A 19,614-nucleotide genomic window follows, 5' to 3' on the forward strand; every position below is an offset into this window, starting at 1 on the left:
CTAACCTCCATACCCAGGCTACCACTGCCCCCTGACTGCCCATAGTGTCGCACAGCCTCACCCTGCCCCCCCCTCCCAGCACTGTGCATCAGTTTACAGCACTCCTAGCCCATGCATACGAACAGCCCCCAATCACATCATTCAGTTCTGGGAACTGCAGTTTACAGCAGTCCTAGAACAGCCCTCAGCCTCACTTCCCAGCTGACCTGCACAGCTGGGTCACATCTGCCCCAATCCACAAAGGCATAACACCAACCTGCTGCCACAGCTCTACACATGCACACAAAGGGTCCTGTGCCTTAGACCAGCACACACTAGGGTTACACCCCCAAGACCGGTGCACCCGCACAGCTATATCCTCCCTGGCTGCTGGGCGCCCGTGTTCACAAGCATCAATGTAACATCCCCAACCTGTGCCTATACCTGCCCCGAAACAAATCACTGCACTGAGTGCCCCAACCCATACCCTGCTCCCTGCTGTACAACCATCCTGCAAACACAAGGCCTTAGACTACTGAAAGAAATCAACTCCCAAAGTAAGTCAGTCAAGATGTTTACATGCCACGAAGACAGCAGAAGATCACTAAGCATATCACATGCAGTCAGAGATAGCCCTGCCTAATGACCAAATTAAAACACCAGAGGAGACACAGACATTGGAACAACTAATCAAAGATGTCCCTACTATTCTAATTTATAAAATAAGTGGGATAGAAAATGACATAAAGGAGATCGAGAAAACAGCAGAAGAGCATAAAAAGAAATGTGAAAGAATAAATAGAAAAATAGTGGATTGTCACAGAGATTAAAGACTCTGCAGACCAACTAAAAAACATACTAGAGGCATGCAACACCAGATTTGAAGAGACAGAAAAAAGAGTAAGTGATATAGAGGACAGATAACTGACTTTGAAGACTCAAAACAGCAAATGGCAAAAATGATGGAAAAAATTGAATTGGATCTCAGGGAAATGATAGACAAAACAAAGAGCACAAATATAAGAATCACTGGAGCCCCAGAAAGAGAAGAGAGGAGTAAAGGGCTAGGAAGAGTAGTTGAGGATATAATGGGAGAAAACTTCGCAACCCTCAACGAGGATATAAAAATACAAGTCAAAGAAGCCCAACAAACTCCAAACAGAATAAATCCAAATAGGCCTTCCCTAAGGCACATACTAATCAGTTTGCCAAATGTTGAACAGAGGCAGAAAATCCTGAAAGTGGCAAGAGAAAAACAATCTAAAATGAAATAAAATAAAAAATAAAACGGAAACCAAATAAGACTGAGTTCAGACTACTCAACTAGCACCATGGAGGTGAGAAGGCAGTGGTATGATATATTCAAGATCCTGAAAGAGAAAGACTTCCAGCCAAGAATTCTGTACCCAGCCAAATTGTCCTTCAAAACTGAGGGAGAGATTAAAGTTTTCACAAACAAAGATGTCTTGAAAGAATTTGTCAATAAGAGTCCAGCCCTGGAAGAAATACGAAAAGGAGTTCTGCCAGCTGAAAAAAAAAGACAGGAGAGGGAGGTTTGGAGGAGGGCACAGAATTGAAGAGTACCATTAAGGGTAATTTAAAGAATTCAAAGAAAAAGAGGGAAAAGAATATACAGATCTGACAAATAAAATAAAGAAAAGATGGTGGATTCAAGAAACATCTTTTCAGCAATAACTCTGAATATTAATGGACTAAACTTACCAATTAAAAGACACAGATTGGCAGAATGGATTAAGAAACATAATCCAGCTATATGCTGCTTACAAGAGAGTCATCTTAGACACAAGGACACAAATAGATTGAAAGTAAAAGGATGGAATTCCGGGTCCAGATGGCGGCTTAACAATGTGCGCATTTTAGTTCGTCCACCTGAACAACTACTAAATAACCAGAAACAGTCCAGAACAGCTCCCGGAGCTACGATAGTGACCAGACACTCAGCGTACCCCAGTCTGGACCAGCTGGACCAGCTGCAAGCACCCCCCCCCACACACCGAACCGTGAGTTCCCAAAGCTGTGGCGGCCAGCACCCCTCCCCACAGGCCGCTTCCCAGAGGGGAAAGGAAAGGACTTTACCAGCAGCAAGGACTGGGCACAATCAAACACCAATTGTGGAACTAATTAACAAATTCTGACTACTAAAAATAGGCCCCCAGCTTAGGTGAAACTGATCAAAGCGGAGGTTGCTCATTTTTGCCCCGGTGCCAAGGGGGCAGGACTGACAGAAAAAGGGGGGAGAAAAAAAAAGGAAACGGAGGTTTTTGTGGCTGTGTATCTACACAGGCTTGACTGCCTCTGGATACAGCAGCAGGACTTTTCAGGCTGCAACTGCCCCAGGCATAGGCAGAAGTGAGCTCTTTTGGGGGCTTATCTGGAGCTTGTGCCTTCCCCAGGGGAGGGGTGAAGCCCCACCCAGGTGGAATCCCTCCATCAAGGAATTCAGACACCAGTGTTCGGTAATTTGAAGCCATTAAATCCAGCCTACAACCTCTCCTCTGTCTCGACCATGCCCCCAGCAGGGAGGGTCTGCCAAAGTTAAAGGTACAGCATCATCTTATGCTGGTGGGACCTGCAGTCAGACAAGCGCCACATACTGGGCAGTATAAGAAAAAACAGAGTCCAGAGACTTCACAGGAAAGTCTTTCAACCTGCTGGGTCTCACCCTCAGGGAAAACCGATGCAGGTGACTCTTTCCTCCTGATAGGAGGCCAGTTTGGTCTGGGAAAATCTGGCTGGGGTCTATAGTATCTAAGTAGACCCTTCTAAGCGTGAGTGGGGGGAAGGTACCACACAAGCAGGGCAAGAAACAAGAAAACAAGAACTGAAAAATTCTCCTCTGTTAAACAAAACTTAAGCTAGAGGTCCAGATAAAGCTGAACGGAATGTCAAAGAACAGAGAGACAACAAATTCATCCAGCAAGAAAACCCTAGATAAAAGAAGAGAAAGCAATCTCCAGAATAAACTAATTAAGGTAATTAAATGCCTAGATGTCAGCAAAAAATAACAAATCACACTAGGAAAACTGAAGATATGGCCCAGTCAAAGGAACAAACCAACAATTCAAATGACATACAGGAGCTGAAACAATTAATTCAGAATGTACAAACAGACATGGAAAACCTCATCAAAAACCAAATCAATAAATTGAGGGAGGATATAAAGAAGGCAAGGAAAGAACAAAAAGAAGAAACTGAAAGTCTGAAAAAACAAATCACAGAACTTATGGGAATGAAAGACACAGTAGAAGAGATGAAAAAAAACAATGAAAACCTACAACAGTAGATTTCGAGAGACAGGACATAGGATTTCTGAAGTGGAGGACAGAATATCTGAAATCCAAGAAGAAACAGAAACTATAGGGAAAAAAAATGGAAAAATATGAGCAGGGATTCAGGGAATTGAAAGACAATATGAAGCGCACAAATATACATGTTGTGGGTGTCTCAGAAGGAGAAGAGAAGGGAAAAGGAGGAGAAAAACTAATGGAGGAAATTATCACTGAAAATTTCCCAAGTCTTATGAAAGATTTAAAATTACAGATCCAAGAAGTGCAGCGCACCCCAAAGAGAACAGATCCAAACAGAAATACTCCAAGACATGTAATAATCAGAATGTCAGAGGTCAAAGAGAAAGAGAGGATCTTGAAGGCAGCAAGAGAAAAGCAATCCATCACATACAAGGGAAGCCCAATAAGACTATGCTCAGATCTCTCAGCAGAAACCATGGAGGCGAGAAGACAGTGGGATAATATATTTAAATTATTAAAAGAGAAAAACTGCCAACCAAGAATTCTATATCAGCAAAATTGTCCTTCAAAAATGAGGGAGAAATTAAAACATTTTCAGACAAAAAATCACTGAGAGAATTTGTGACCAAGAGACCAGCTCTGCAAGAAATACTAAAGGGAACACTAGAGACAGATACGAAGACAGGAGAGAGGTGTGGAGAAGAGTGTAGAAAGGAAGACTATGAGTAAAGGTAAAAAGAAGGAAAATTACATATAACATATAAAATCCAGAAGGCAAAACAGTAGAAGAAAGTACTACCCATGCAGTAATAACACTGAATGTTAATGGATTAAACTCTCCAATCAAAAGACATAGTCTGGCAGAATGGATTAAAAAAAACAGGACCCATCTATATGCTGTCTCTACTCAGAGGACACAAGGCCAAGGACTTACAGCAGCATTATTAATAATTACCAAGAGACGGAAACAGCCAAAATGTCCAACAACAGAGAGTTGGCTAAACAAACTGTGACATTTACATAAGATGGAATATTATGCAGCTGTAAGACAAAATAAAGTATGTAACAACATGGATGGACCCTGAGGACATTATGCTGAGTGTGATTAGCCAGAAACAAAAGGACAAATACTGTATGGTCTACTGATATGAACTGACATTAGTGAATAAACTTGGAATATTTCCTTGGTAACAGAGACCATCAGGAGACAGAAATAGGGTGAGATATTGGGTAATTGGAGCTGAAGGGATACAGATTGTACAACAGGACTGAATATAAAAACTCAGAAATGGACAGCACAATACTACCTAACTGTAATACAATTATGTTAAAACACTGAATGAAGCTGCATGTGAGAATGTTAGAGGGAGGAGGGCTGAGGCATAAATGAAATCACAAAGAAAGATAGACGATAAAGATTGAGATGGTGTAATCTAGGAATGCCTAGAGTGTATAATGATAGTGACTAAATGTACAAATTCAAAAAATGTTTTCGCATGAGGAAGAACAAAAGAATGTCATTACTGCAGTGTGCTGAAAATAGATGGTACTTAATATTTTAAAATTTCAACTAATGTGTGAGACTAAAGCAAAAACTGTTTATTTGGTACAAATCTATACTTTGACTAGTGCATCTCCTAATATAACTTATGTAGATAGTTGATTGAACACCTTAAGTACATGGAACTTTGTATAGGACGTGAGATTTTGTTGGTTTGTCCAGGTGATGGCCTGATGAATCCCGGAGTGATTTGATCAGTGAGTGGAAAAGTATTTGCAAAGTCCCCTTCGGGGAATGGTGAGAATGGGGGAAAACTCAATTTCCCCAAGTTGAATTCTTGATATTCTCACATGCAGTGTGGAGAACCAAAGCTATAAGCCGAGCCCCCAGTCTTGGGGTTTGTTCATATGAAACTTAACCCCACAGGGGATAGGTCAAGCCTACTTAAAATTAAGCCTAAGAGTCACCCCCAAGAGAACCTCTTTTGTTGCTCAGATGTGGCCTCTCTCTCCAGCCAACACAGCAAGCAGACTCACCACCCTCCCCCTGTCTACGTGGGACATGACTACCAGCGGTGTGGATCTTCCTGGCAGCGTGGGACAGAAATCCCAGAATGAGCTGAGATTCAGCATCAAGGGATTGAGAAAAACTCTAGAATGAGCTGAGACCCAGCATCAAGGGATTGAGAAAACCTTCTCGACAGAAAGGGGGAAGACTGAAATGACACAAAGTGTCAATGGCTGAGAGATTCCAAACAGAGTCGAGAGGTTATCCTGGAGGTTATTCTTATGAATTAAGTGGATATCACCTTGTTATGCAAGATGTAATGGAGAGGCTGGAGGGAACTGCCTGAAAATGTAGAGCTGTGTTCCCGTAGCCATGTTTCTTGATGATGATTGTATAATGATACAGCTGTCACAGTGTGACTTGTGATTGTGAAAACCTTGTGTCTGATGCTCCTTTTATCTACCTTGTTAACAGATGAGAGGAACATATGCAATAAAAATAAATAATAGGGGGAACAAATGTTAAAACAGATTTAGCTTGAAATGCTAGTGATCAATGAAAGGGATCAGTAAGGGGTATGGCCTGTAAATTTTTTTTTTCTGTTTGTTATCTTTTTCTGTTGTCTTTTTTTTCTTTTTCTGAATTGATGCTAATGTTCTTGGAAATGATCATGATGATGAATATGCAACTATGTGATGATATTGTGAATTGCTGAGTGTATGTGTTGGGAATGGTTGTTTCTTGTAATTTTTTTTAATTAATAAAATTTAAAAAAAAAATAAAGAACAAAAAAAGAATACAATGTCCTATACCTAAGCCCGTCAATGTGAAAATTCAGAACACAGGTCTGAAAAGACCCTAAATACTTCCAAGGGAAACAAAAAAAGAATTTACAAAGATTCAGGATGGCATCAGGCTTCTCAACAATAAAACTGGATGGTAGATGACTGAGAGGCAATTAGTTCTCACTGTTCTGAGAAATTATTGTTTATCGATTTTATACCCAGGCAAACTATCAATGAACTCTTAACAGTAGAACAAATACATTTTCAGATATGCACAATCTCACAAAATTTATCTCCCAATCACATTTTCTTATGAATTTACTTGGGGATCTGCTGCAATAAAAATAAAAATGAGAGAGTAAGCCAAAAAACAGGAAGATGTGGGATCTAGGCAACAATGGATCCTAACCAAGAAGGGAATTCTCAGAATTACAGCTGATAAGCAGATTTATTGCAGCAGAGGCTCCAGAAGAGAAATCTCTGGGGATATGGTAAGTTTTTTTTTTCCCCCAGGGTCTGCTTTTGGGGAAATCTAAACTGAAGTTCTGTATTTTTAAAAATTATTTAATCAAAGCTACCAATTTTATTCTTTATGGGGTCTTGTTTAAGAGGCCACATTTTCAAAAAGATTAACATGGGATATTTATTAACTATGTGTCAGATAAATATCTGTACACTGTTACAGAGTACTTCAATTCCAGCTGGAATTTTGACTGAAATCACATGAAATTTATAAATTCTCTTTGGAAAAATTAATACCTTTATATTATTGTCATCCCAAGCAACAGCATGGGAGATCTCTCCAAGTTTTCCACATTACTTCTTATATGATCCTTATTATCTTTATGAAACCTCTTTTCAGATCTGTATATTTCTTTCTTCTTCCTTCTTTTTGGAAGAAATGGGAATGTTCTCAATATGCCTTTAATGCACACCTTTCAATAATGGATAGAACATCTAGACAGAAGATCAGTAGGGAAACAGAAGAATTGGATGACACTCTAAACCATCTAGGACTTACAGACACATATAGAACACTGCACCCAGCAAAAACAGAATACACCTTCTTCCTGAGTGCACATGCATCTTTCTCCAGGATAGACCATAAGTTGGGTCACAAAACAAGTCTCAAAAAATAAAAAAATACTGAAATCATGCAATGTATATTCTCTGACTACAATGGAATGATGCTAGAAATCAATGAGGGAAAAATGGAAAATTCAGACATGTGGAAATTAAACAACATAGTCTTAAACAACCAATGGGTTAAAGAGGAAATCAGAAGTAAATTAGGAAATATCTTGTATCGAATGAAAATGAAAATATAACATACCAAAACTTATGGGATGCAGCAAAGGCAGTGCTGAGAGGGAAATTTATAGCTCTAAATGCTCACAATAAAAAAGAAGAAAGATTTTGCCTCAGAGAACTAATCTCTAAACTGGAAGAACTAGAAAAAGAAGAACAAACTAAACCCAAAGTGAGCAAAAAGAAACAAATAACAAAAGTCAGAGAAGAGATAAATGAAATAAAAAACAAAAACAAACAACAGAGAAACAACAAAACCAAAAGTTGGTTCTTTGAAAAGATCAACAAAATAGACAAACTTTTAGCTAGACTGACAAAAAATAGAGAACATAAAAGTAAAGAAAATCAGAAATGAAAAGGGGTGTATTATTACTGACCTCACTAAAATAAAAAGGACTATAAGAGGCTACACATGAACAACTGTATGCCAATAAACTAAATAACCTAGATGAAATGACAAATTCTTAGAAACACACAAACTATACCTACATTGACACAAGAAGAAATAGAATATCTCAATAAACCAATTACTAGTAAAGACAGTGATCAAATCAGTAATCAAAAATCTCCCAACAAAGTAATCTAAAACCTCCCAATAAAAAAAAAGCCCAGGACCAGATGGTTTCACAGAGGTATTTTACCAAACATCCTCAAAATACTTAACTCCAATTCTGCTCAAACTCTTCCAAAAAAATTGAAGCAGAAGGAACACTCCCTACCTCATTCTAGGAGACTAGCATCACCCAAGGCCAGATAAAGATACCACAAGATACCACAAGAAAACTATAGACCAATATCTCTTATGAATATAATTGCAAAAATCTTTACCAAAACATTAGCATCCCCAATCCAACCAGCATATAAAAAGAATTATATGCCATGATCAAGTGGGATTTATCCCTGGTATGCAAAGTAAGAAAATCGATTAATGTAATACATCACATTAACAGATGAAGGAAAAAAACAACAACACATGATCATCTCAATTGATGCAGACAAGATATTTGACAAAATATAGCACCTTTTCTTGATAAAAACACTCAGAACACTAGGAACAGAAGGAAACATTCTCAACACGATAAAGGACATACATGAAAAGTTGCCAGCTAACAGTCTACTTAAGAAAGACGGAAAGCTTTCTTAAGCCCACTGTCACCACTTTTATTCAACATTGTACTGGAAGTTCTTGCCAAAGCAATAAGGCAAGAAAAAGAGATAAAAGGCATCCAAATTGTAAACGAAGAAGTAAAACTTTTCCTATTTGCTGATGATATGATCCCATATAGTGAAAATCCTGAAAAGTCCCCAACAAAGCTCCTAAGCTAATAAATCTATTCAGCAAAGTGGCAAAGTGCAAGATCAATACCCCAAACCAGTAATGTTTCTATATATAAGCAATGAACAACTGCTGGAAAAAAATCAAGAAAAGAATTCTATTCACATCAACAACTAAAGAATCAAATATTTAGGAATAAATCTAACCAAGGATATAAAGGATTTGTACTCAGGAAACTACAAAACATTGCTAAAGGAAATTAAAGAAGACCTAAATAAATGGAAGGATATTCCATTGTGGCTGAGGAAATGTCCCAATTAAAACAAGTCTATAGAAATATCCAATCAAAGGCATCCAGGAAAAGATACCTTGGTTGAAGAAGGCCAATGAAGTTCAGGGTTTCTCTCTCAAGTGGAAGGGCACATGGTGAATACAGTCACAGTTTTTCTCTCATATGGAAAGGCACATGGTGAACATGGTCTCTCTCATTTGGAAGGGCACGTGGCGAACACAGCATCATCTGCTAGCTTCCTCTCCTGGCTTCCTAGTTCATGAAGCTCCCCGGGACGCATTTTCCTTCTTCATCTCGAAGGTTGCTGGCTAGTGGACTCTGCTTCTCGTGGCTATTTCATTCTGCTCTGTTCTCTCTGAATCTCTTGCTTTCTCCAAAATGTTTCCTCTTTTATAGGATTCCAGTAAAGTAATCAAGACCCACCTGAATAGTTTAACAACCAGTTAAGCTAATCCAGTTTAACAACCACTCTTGATAACTCAGGATCACATCAAGATCATGTAAAGTTATGACTCCCTAAGTCACATCTCCAGGGAGATGATCTAATTACACTTTCAAACATGATCTAATTACACTTTCACTTTCAGTAATCCCTAATTACTGAATAGGGATTAGAAGAAATGGCTGCCTTTACAAAAAGGGATTAGGATTAAAACATGGTTTTTCTAGGGTACATATGTCCTTTCGAACCAGCACATTCATGAAACAAGAAGCCTAGAGAGAAAGCTAGCAGATGTATCCATGTTTGTCAAGTGCCTTTCCAGTTGAGAGAGAAACCCTGAACTTCATCGGCCTTTCTTGAGTGAAGATAACCTCTTATTGGTGCCATTTTGGACATTTTTATAGACATGCTTTAACTGGGGCATTTTTATGGTCTTAGAACAGTAAATTAGCAACTTAATAAATTCCCCTTTTTAAAAGCCATTCTATTTCTTGTATATTGCATTCCAGCAGCTAGCAAACTAGAAAATCCACGTTCATGGATAGGCTAAATATCATTAAGATGTCACTATTGCCCAAAGCAATTTATAGAGTCAGTGCAATCCCAATACAATTTCCAACAAACCCTCTGTTTTGGTTTGCTAATGCTGCCAGAACACAATATGCCAGAATTGATTGGATTTTATAAAGGGGATTTATTAAGTTACAAGTTAAAATTCTAAGGTCATGAAAATGTCTAAATTAAGGCACCAGAAAGAGGATATCATATTAGTCAAGGTTCTCTAGAAAAATAGAATCAACAGGAGAGATCTGTAAATACGAGGTTTATAAAGGTGTCTCATGCAACCAGGGGAAAGCAAGAGTCCAAAATCCACAGGGTAGGCTGTGCAGCTGGCAACTATAATGAAGGGTCTCAGCAAACTCCACAGGAGAGATTCAATGGTTGAAGAAGCAGTGAAAATTCTCTCTTCTTCCTTAAGAGTCTTCAACCAATCAGAACAAATCCAACTGACCGAATTATCATAACAATAATAAGGATCATATAAGAAGTAATGCAGAAGACTTGGAGAGATCTCCCATGCTGGGACATGTGGGACACATGCCCTTAGTTGTTTGTTAATGTAATCAGCTACAGCTGCAATCAATTGGCTGATGACTTAATAAACCAGCCTTCCAGTTTATCAACAAGCCACTACATATTCTTGTAGCAATGGTTGTGCCAGTGCTTTTTTGACCAGACAAATGGGCATCATCAGCTGGCCAAGGTGACACCAGAACCCAACCATCACAGATACCGTCTCTCAAGAAAGACTGATTGGGTCAAAGGATTCTCTGTCACATGGAAAAACACATGGTGACATCTGTTGTCTTTCTCTCCCAGCTTTTGGGTTCAAACAGCTCTCTAAGCTTCTTCTGCATCTCCAGACAGCTGTTTCTTGGTTTCATCTCTCTGCGTCAGTCCTTTTAAGGACTCCAGTAAACTAATTAAGACTGATCTTGAATGAGCAGGGCTACATTCCTATGGAAATAATCTGATAAAAAAAAGTCCCATCCACAAATGGGTGGGTCTTATCTTCAGAAACATCCTAATCAAAATATCCCATCACAATAAGTTGGAATCCACAAGACTTGATTAAAAGAGCATGGCTTCCTGCCCAGCTTCCTCTCAAAAAAAAAAAAAAAAAAAAAACCCCAAACCAAAAAACAACCACCCTACATTATGAACAAAATTCCCTATGATATACATATCACATATTTGCTTCTCTGTGTGTATGTATGGATACAGAAATACATACATGTAGGGAGACATATTAAAAAGAAAAAGGGCATAGCTTTTCTGGGGTACATACAACAATTTCAAACCAGCACACTTTCTTTGCAGAAGTGGAAAAGAAATAGCTAAAGCCATCTTGAAAAAGAACAATGAAGTTGAGGACTCATACCACCAGATCTTAAAACTTATTACAAAGCCACAGTAATCAAAAAAACATGGTACTGGCATAAGGACAGACCTACAGACCAATGGGATAGAAGTGAGAGCTCAGAAATAACCCTCACCAGTTAGGGCCAACTGATTTTTAACAAGGTGGCAAAGACTACTCAACTGGGAAAGAACAGTCTCTTCAACAAATGGTGCTGAGGAAAAATGTCTGTCCATTTGCAAAGATAATTAGAATCCTGTCTGTGCTGGTTTGAAAGAATTTATGTACCCTAGAAAAACCATGTTTTAATCCTAATCAGTCTTTTGGAGGCAATGGTTTCTTCTAATCCCTACTCGGTGCTATAGGTTGGAAATGTGATTATGTTATCTCCATGGAGATGTGACTCAATCCATTGTAGGTATTAAACTTGATTAGATGGAGATGTGACTCCACCCATTTGGGTGGATCTTGTTTAGTTTACTGGACTCCTATAAAAGAGGAAACATTTTGGACAAAGCTGGAGATTCTGAGAGAGAGAGAACGCAGCAGACCACAAAGCAATGTGTCCACCAGTCAGCGACCTTTGGAGGTGAAGAAGGAAAACACCTCCCAGGAAGATTCATGAAGCAAGAGCCCTTGAGAGAAAGCTAGCAGATGCTGCCATGTTTGCCATGTGAGAGAGAGCTTGGCGAACATGGCTGCTGAGAGAGAAATGCTGAACATCATCGGCCTTCTTGAACCAAGATATCCTTCCCTGGATATCTCAGATTGGAGATTTCTATAGACTTGTGTTAATTTGGACAATTTCACAGCCTTAGAACTGTAAACTAGCAACTTATTAAATTCCCCTTTTTAAAAGCCATTCCGTTTCTGGTATATTGCATTCAGGCAGCTAGCAAAGTAGTGCAGACCCCTACTCACACAAAACAAAAAATTAGCCCAAAATGGATCAAAGAACTTTATATAAGAGCCAGGACTATCAAACTCCTAGAAGAAAATATATGGAAGTGTCTTCAGGACCCTGTGTTAGGCAATAGTTTTCTTCGACTTTACACTCAAAGCACAAACAACAAGAGAAAAAAAATAGATAAATGGAACCTCATTAAATTTAAATACTTTTGTTTCTCAAAGGACTTTTTATCATGAAAGTAAAATGATAACCTACACAGTGGGAGAAAATAATTGGAAAACACAAGTCTAATAAAGGATAACTCTTCAGAATATATAAAGAAATTCTTCAACTTAACAACAAAAAGACAATAACCCAATTAAAAAATGGTCAAAAGACTTAAATAGACATCTCTCCAAAGAAGACAGACAAATGGGCAGAAAGCATATGAAAAGATGCTCAAAATCATTAGCCATCAGAGAAACGCAAATCAAAACCACAATGAGATACCATTTCATGCCAGAATGGATGGTACTGAGAAAACAGAAATTAACAAGTGTTGGGGAAGAAACAGAGAATTAGGAACACTAATTCACTGCTAGCAGCAATATAAAATGGTGCAGCCACTGTGGAAGACAGTTTGGCAGTCCCTCAGAAAGCTATGTACAGAACCACCATAAGACCCAGCAATCCCAATACTAGGTATACACCCAAAAGAACTGAAAGCAGGAATGTGAACTGATATTTACACACAGATATGTTCATAGTGGCATCATTCACAATTGCCAAAGATGGAAGAAACCCAAGTGTCCATCAAATGATGAATGGATACATAAAATGAATGGTACATACATACAATGTGTATTAGTTTACTAATGCTGCCAGAGAGCAATAAACTAGAAATGGAATGGCTTTTAAAAAGGGAATTTAATAAGTTAGAAGTTTATGGTTCTAGTGCTGAGATAATGTCCAAATTAAGGCATCAATAAGAGGTTACCTTCACTCAAGAAAGGGTGATGCCATCCGGAACATCTGTGTCAGCTGGGAAGGCATGTGGCTGGCATCTACTGGTCCCTTGCTCCGGGCCTCCACTTCTTTTAGCCCGTTTCCTGTGAGGGTGTTTCAGTTTGCATTTGTGGTCCGTCACTTAGCTCCTCTGTGACACAACTCTGGGTTCTGGTTTGCTTAGCATCTCATGGGAAGGCAGATGACAATGTCTCTGCACCCTGCATCTCCAAATATCTGGGTCTTATGTTGGCTCTGTCAGCTCTGAAACAACTGTTCTCCAAGTGCCTACATCTAAGGCGCCTTCAAAATATTTCCCCCTTTAAAGGATTCCAGTAAACTAATCAACACACACTTTGAAATGGTGGGGTCAATCTCCATCTAACCAAAAGGCCACATCCACATCTGGGCACACTACATCTCCGTGGAGATAATCTAATCAAGAGACCACAGTCACAGCGGGGAGCATCACATCCCTGCAGATAATCTAATCAAAGGGTCTCCACTCTACAGCACTGAATCAGGATTAAAGGAACCAGCTACCCCCACAAGACTGGATCAGGAAAAGCCATAAAACATGGCTTTTCTGGGGTACATAATAGTTTCAAACCAGCACACAATGGAATTTATTTATCCGTAAAAGGGGAATGAAGTCCTGATACATAGAACAACACAGATGAACCTTGAAGAAATCATGTTGAATGAACTAAGCCACACACAAAAGGACAAATACTGTATGATTTCACTGTATTGATAGAATGAGTATAAACAAACCTGTAGAGTCATCAGAATCTAGAATACAGATGACCAGGGGGAAGGGGGGAGACAGGGAATGGGAAGTTAAGGCTTCCCAATGTGCGGGGTTCCAATTCTGAATAAGGGAAGTATTTTGGTAATGGATGGTGGTGATGGTCACACACGATGAGCACAATTAACATGTATCTGAATATGATTAAAAGGGGAAATGTTAGATTGTATATATGCTAACAATAATTTTTTTAATCCATGGAACTATACTGCACAGTGAACCCTAAAGTAAACTATGAACTTTAATTAACAGTATAATTATAAAAATGTGCTATCATCAATGGTGACAAATATTTCACACCAATGTAATGTGTTGGTGGTGGGTGGTATTTTTTATGCATGAATTTTTTCATGCCCACAACTTCTCTAATAAAGAAACAAAACAAAACAAAATAAAAAAGGATGAGGAAGCTCTAGTTCCTGATCTAGAAAGAGGGCCAGCTATATTAAGTGAAAAAAGCAAGGGGCAAACATTGTATTTAATGTCACCTTTTGTGTAACAGAAAAGAATATAAAAGAAGATGCATTTAAATTTGTTTAGATTTGCATTTAAAAATTCCATTCCCCTGGCCCTGGACACTCAACATTTCCCCAGACTCAGGGTTTCCATAAGAACTTGCAATTTTGCCTGCAGCTTTTCTCCATTCAATGCCACGAAGAAACCAATAAAAAGAATTACCTGGGGATCTGGGAGTGACAGTTGGGTAACTGGGGGACAACAGCATGAGTGCATCTCTTGCTATACACCTTTTCAGATTTTAAGATTTTTGAAGATTTTTGATAAAACTTATTAAAAATATTAAACTAAGCAAAGCACATTTCTTCCAGGAACCTGAGTTTATCTTCTTAAGAGACAAACTGATTTCCTGGGAAAGAAAATCTTCAGGGAAGCAAGACTTCCCTCTCCCTCCCCTAGCACAGAGATAATTTAACCCTTCAGATTCTTTAATTAATGACCTTCTCCCAGCTAGACTCTGCTTCACAGATGGCGCTGTCCTTGTAAAGTTTTGCTCACCATCGTACCCCAGCAGCAAACATAATGCTTGCATATGGTAGGCGATCAATAAATGCATGTTGAAAAATCAATTAAAATTATTTTTTAAATACTTGGGATTCTGGGCAGGACATTTCCTAATAAAGAGAATTTCTCCTGGATTTCCTGGATCTGGACAAAGTCGGTGGAGCACAAATGAAAAGGGAAAGTCATAGTACTGCTGGCACAGATGCCATCCCCAGGTCCCCCAAAGAACCAGCTATTCTCTGAAAGCTGGAAAAGGGAATCATGGATCTTGAGCAAAGACAGGTGGCATTTGAGACCTGTATCACCCAATCATTCTAGGGTTGAGTTCAGGACATGGATCCCCAAAGCCATTAGAATTAAAACATTTAAGAGAGGAGCGAAACATTGAACCATTAATGCAGTTTTCTATTTTTTCCACCTAAGGAAAATGGCACCCCTGAGTGCTTCCTGTTGGGCTGCTGTATCCAAGGAACTGTATCTAAGAAGTGAGGATTTAGGGGATGATTATGACGACAGAATCATTATATACATACTCCCTTTTGCTTTCTATTATATTAGCCAGAGGGAAATACCTGAAATCTCTGAACTGTAAGCCAGCTGCCTGGATCTCTGTTAATGATTGTATAGCCTTTAATTTGTGCCCTTTGTGTACTGGTTTGAAAGGATTATGTGCCCTAGAAAAGCCATGTTTTAATCCTGATTCATCTTGTGGAGGTAACCGTTTCTTTTAATCCCTATTCAGCACTGTAGGTTGGAAACTTGATTAGATTATGTCCATGGAGATGTGACCCACCGGACTGTGGGTATTAACCTCTGATTAGAGGGAGATGCGACTCCACCCATCCCAGGTGGGGCTTGATTAGTTTACTGGAATCCTTTAAAAGAGGAAACGTTTTGGAGAAACCTACAGAGCCACAAGAACCACAAGAGTCCACACAGACAGAGACCGTTGGAGATGAAGAAGGAAAACCTCCCCAGGGAGAGCTTCATGAAACAAGAAGCCTGGAGAGAAAGCTAGCAGACATCACCAAGTTTGCCATGTGCCTTTCCAGTTAAGAGAGAAACCCTGAACTTCATCGGCTTTTCTTGAGTGAAGGTAACTTGTTATTGGTGTCTTAATTTGGACATTTTTATAGACTTGCTTTAATTGGGACATTTTCTCAGCCTTAGAACTGTAAACTAGCAACTTACTGAATTTCCTTTTTAAAAAACTATTCCATTTCTGAAATATTGCATTCTGGCAGCTAGCAAACTAGGACAATGTAATTATAAAAACCTGGTGACTGACCCTCATTTGTACCTCTTTTATCCAGTTTTTCAAATGTGGAGTCTTGTGATCACTTAATACAGCCCCCAGTGTTTGTTAATGAGGCGTCCTGGATCACCCCGGAATGAATCTACCCCAAGTGCAAAGTTATCTTGATAAACAAAAGTGGATATAAGCAAAATGGGCCTGCCTGACATGTGCAGTAACTTAGACTTTAACCTGTAAATGACCTATATATACCTCATTCTAATACTAAAAACCATGCCCATCATATTAAGACTGCCATTTTCTTACATATATCCTGTGACAAACATGTAATCAATCTGCACATGCTCAATAATAGATCACCTCTAATTATATCACCTGGAGTTACTGTGCTCATTATCCTAAAGCCTGTCCATCTTTTAGATACTATAAAACTAACAGAATTATTGCAGTTCATGGAGACAGATTTTGGGGCCAAAAGGCCATCTGCTCTCCTGCTTTGCACCTAGCAATAAACTCTTTCTCTCTTTGAATCTCCCGTGTCTAAGGAACTGGTCATTTGAGCGCATCTGGCAGAGAATCCATCACTTTTGTCCGATAACATACTATGTGCCCCTCTCCCTGCTGAGGGCAGCAAACCCAACAATCCACAGGCTGGACTTACCATGGGGCTTTATTATTGGCAGTAGTTCAATGCAGACATTTCTTGTGGCAAAAAAGTTTGTCTTCAGTGTCATCTCAGCTTGCACGTCAAATGGCGTTGGATCACCAGCTTTCAAAAAGGGAAGGAAACAAGGAGAAAGTCACATATTTACCCCTGAAATTCATATGACAATTTTGATCCTATCTCATAAGAATTAAAAAGGATACAAGCCAAATCTAAAGCAATTTTTAACTTTAGTGTGCATAAGAATCCACCTCCACCACCAGGGATCTTGTTAAAACACAGATTTGAGGACCCCACCCGCAGATTTTTTGCTTGAGAGGGTCTAGAGTGGGTTTCCAGAATTTGCATTTCTAACAAGTCCCCAAGTGAGGCTGCAGCTGCAGGCTTTGACTCTGCTTCCCAAGCTTGACCTTGCAGGGCAGGCACCTGGGGATCCTGTTAAAATGCAGATTCTGATTCAGCAGGTGTGGGGCGGGGTCGGCTAGGCTGCGTTTCCAACAAGGCCCCAGAGGTAGAGGCTGCGGCCCGGGCCCCGCCCCTCGAGGGGCAAGGGCTTTGCGAGCACATCAGTCGTTCCACCTGAGGCTGAGGAGGGGGTATTTATCCACCAAAACTTCGGCGTTATTAACTCCTCTTCGGGTGGGGGATCTAAAAGCCCGCAGAGTTGCAGACGTGGGCTGAAGGAGGACTCGCGTGGCGCTTCGTAGATAGTGAGTCCCGGGACCCGCGGGTGGAGCGTTGTGTTCGGGATCGTTCGTTTTACTCCCTTCTTCCTAGGTCGTAGGGTGAAGCTGGCCTGGCTATTTCTTAGTACTCCCTTAGCACATGGTAGCTCAATAACTTTTAAAGTTGAGTAGTAGTTATAATAAGTGATCGCCTTAAATTTTTTTGATCAAAGGAAGATGCTATTTAAAACCCGCTTAAACGTCTGGTAACAAACTCCTTCGAGGAGTCAGCCAAGGCTCGCTTCCTTTTTTCCAGGGCCTATCAAAGCTCTCCATTAATCCAAGGCTGAAGCGCATTCTAATGTGCAATCGCGCGCTCACAGTGGCTTGGAGATTCATTTCCTGTCCCGAGCAGATGCCTCCCGGCACCCATGAACGCGCCCTCTGCAGGAAAGCGAAAGCCCATCGCCAGTTTGGAGACCCTCGCGCAGAAGACGTTTCTTGTCTCGTACAGAAAACCGAAGAGCTTAGCAGGGCGGGGCCCCCTCCCCTGAGTCGGGTTTCAGCGCAGACGGCAGAGGCTGACTGATCCCGGAGGGCCCTGGGTCGCGCACAGGTCCGCACAGGCCCGCGGACCGGCGGGGCGCGCTGTCCCCGGTGGCCCGGCCCGCCCTGCGCTGGGCGACCACTCGGGCGGCTCCGCGGAAAGCGAAACTCCGCCTTCGGAGCGCGAGAGCTGAGCGCATCCGCAGAGGCCAGCGCTGCCCTCCCGCCTCGCTCAAATGGGGGAGTTGGAGGGGCGCCCGCGGCTCGCTGCCCCGCATCTTCGGAGCGCCCCAGGGTCCCATCCCCTCGCCCCCGCACCTACTCTCGAAGGCGATGCCAGCGTTGTTGACCAGCACGTTGAGTCCCCCGTACTCTTTGCGGAGGAAGTCGCGCAGGGCGCGGATGCTCTGCAGGTCATCGATGTCCAGCTGGTGGAAGCGCGGGCTCAGGCCCTCGGCCTGCAGCTGCTGCACGGCCGCCCGGCCCCGCGCCGCGTCCCGCGCCGTCAGCACCACGTCCCCCGAGAACTGCCGGCACAGGTCGCGCGCGATGGAGAAGCCGATGCCCTTGTTGGCCCCGGTCACCAGCGCCACGCGGCTGCAGGACGACATGGCCTGAAGCGGGGCGCCCGGGGCACCCTCGTCCAGAGCAGACCGGGCTGGGGACCAAGCGGGGCGCGCACGGCGGAGACTCGGGTCAGAGACGCCGCGCCGGGCTGCGTTCTGAGATCCTGTTCTCCGACTCCTAGAGAACGAGGCCCGGGGACCTCGGTCCCTCCCCTCCGAGGAGGGGCAGTCTGTTTTCCAAGGTTTCGTAACACCCTTCCCATCTCCTCCTCCAGGGCCCGCCCCCTCCCCGCGCTGCGTCCCGGGGCGCACGGAGACCCACCCCTCTTTTGATCCCACCTCGGAGTCCAGCTGTGGTCGGGGGAGGGGCGGGGGCAAGGCGTTCCTGCCCAAGAGCAAAACAGGACGGTGATGGCGGCTAGAAATTCCTCTGGCAGTTGGATGAAAACGATTTGGGGAGACTCCCCAACGGAGAAAAACAAGTGCTGAGTAATTATCTTGGGCGTGTGCCCATGTCTGCTGCAAAATGCGAATGTTTGCATTTTCGTAATGAAACGAAATTATTTAGATATGCTGATTGCGTCTCGGGACGTAATCCGCCTGCTTAAGAGGCGCTCAAAATGAGAGAGAATAAGGAAAAAAATGTCCCGGCACTAGACGTCTTGGAGAGGGCAGGGTACCCGGTTCTGTGTCTCCAAGAGGGTGGGAATGTTTATGAAGTTTTCGTACTGTGCGCCAAGCCTTTAATTGGAATGTTTTCATTTAATTCTTACAAAGCAAAACTATCTACCTTTTAGGTTTGTCCGAGGTCGCAGTTAATAAGTGGAGATGTAAACGGCTTCTCCCCGTCAGGTCTTTGTAGCCACAAACGAAACTAAGTTGGAAACAATTCCCAAGGCTGTGGCAGAGTGTTGGG

The 19,614-nt window shown here is 41.5% G+C and overlaps 1 protein-coding gene across 1 annotated transcript in view; it reads right to left on the bottom strand.

Moving 5' to 3' along the window:
* LOC143648741 (carbonyl reductase [NADPH] 3-like) overlaps positions 1-19,202 on the bottom strand; it is a 26,131-nt gene extending 6,929 nt beyond the window's left edge. The window contains exons 1-2 of the mRNA XM_077119113.1: positions 18,455-19,202; positions 16,919-17,026 (exon numbers count right to left, since the gene is read on the bottom strand). Coding sequence (XP_076975228.1) covers positions 16,919-17,026; positions 18,455-18,743 — 397 coding nt within the window. The 5' untranslated portion in view covers positions 18,744-19,202. The remainder of the gene's footprint in view (positions 1-16,918; positions 17,027-18,454) is intronic.
* Between the last annotated feature and the right edge of the window lie 412 nt (positions 19,203-19,614).

The sequence above is a fragment of the Tamandua tetradactyla genome, chromosome 10, assembly GCF_023851605.1.
Source record: "Tamandua tetradactyla isolate mTamTet1 chromosome 10, mTamTet1.pri, whole genome shotgun sequence".
Lineage (NCBI taxonomy): Eukaryota > Metazoa > Chordata > Mammalia > Pilosa > Myrmecophagidae > Tamandua > Tamandua tetradactyla.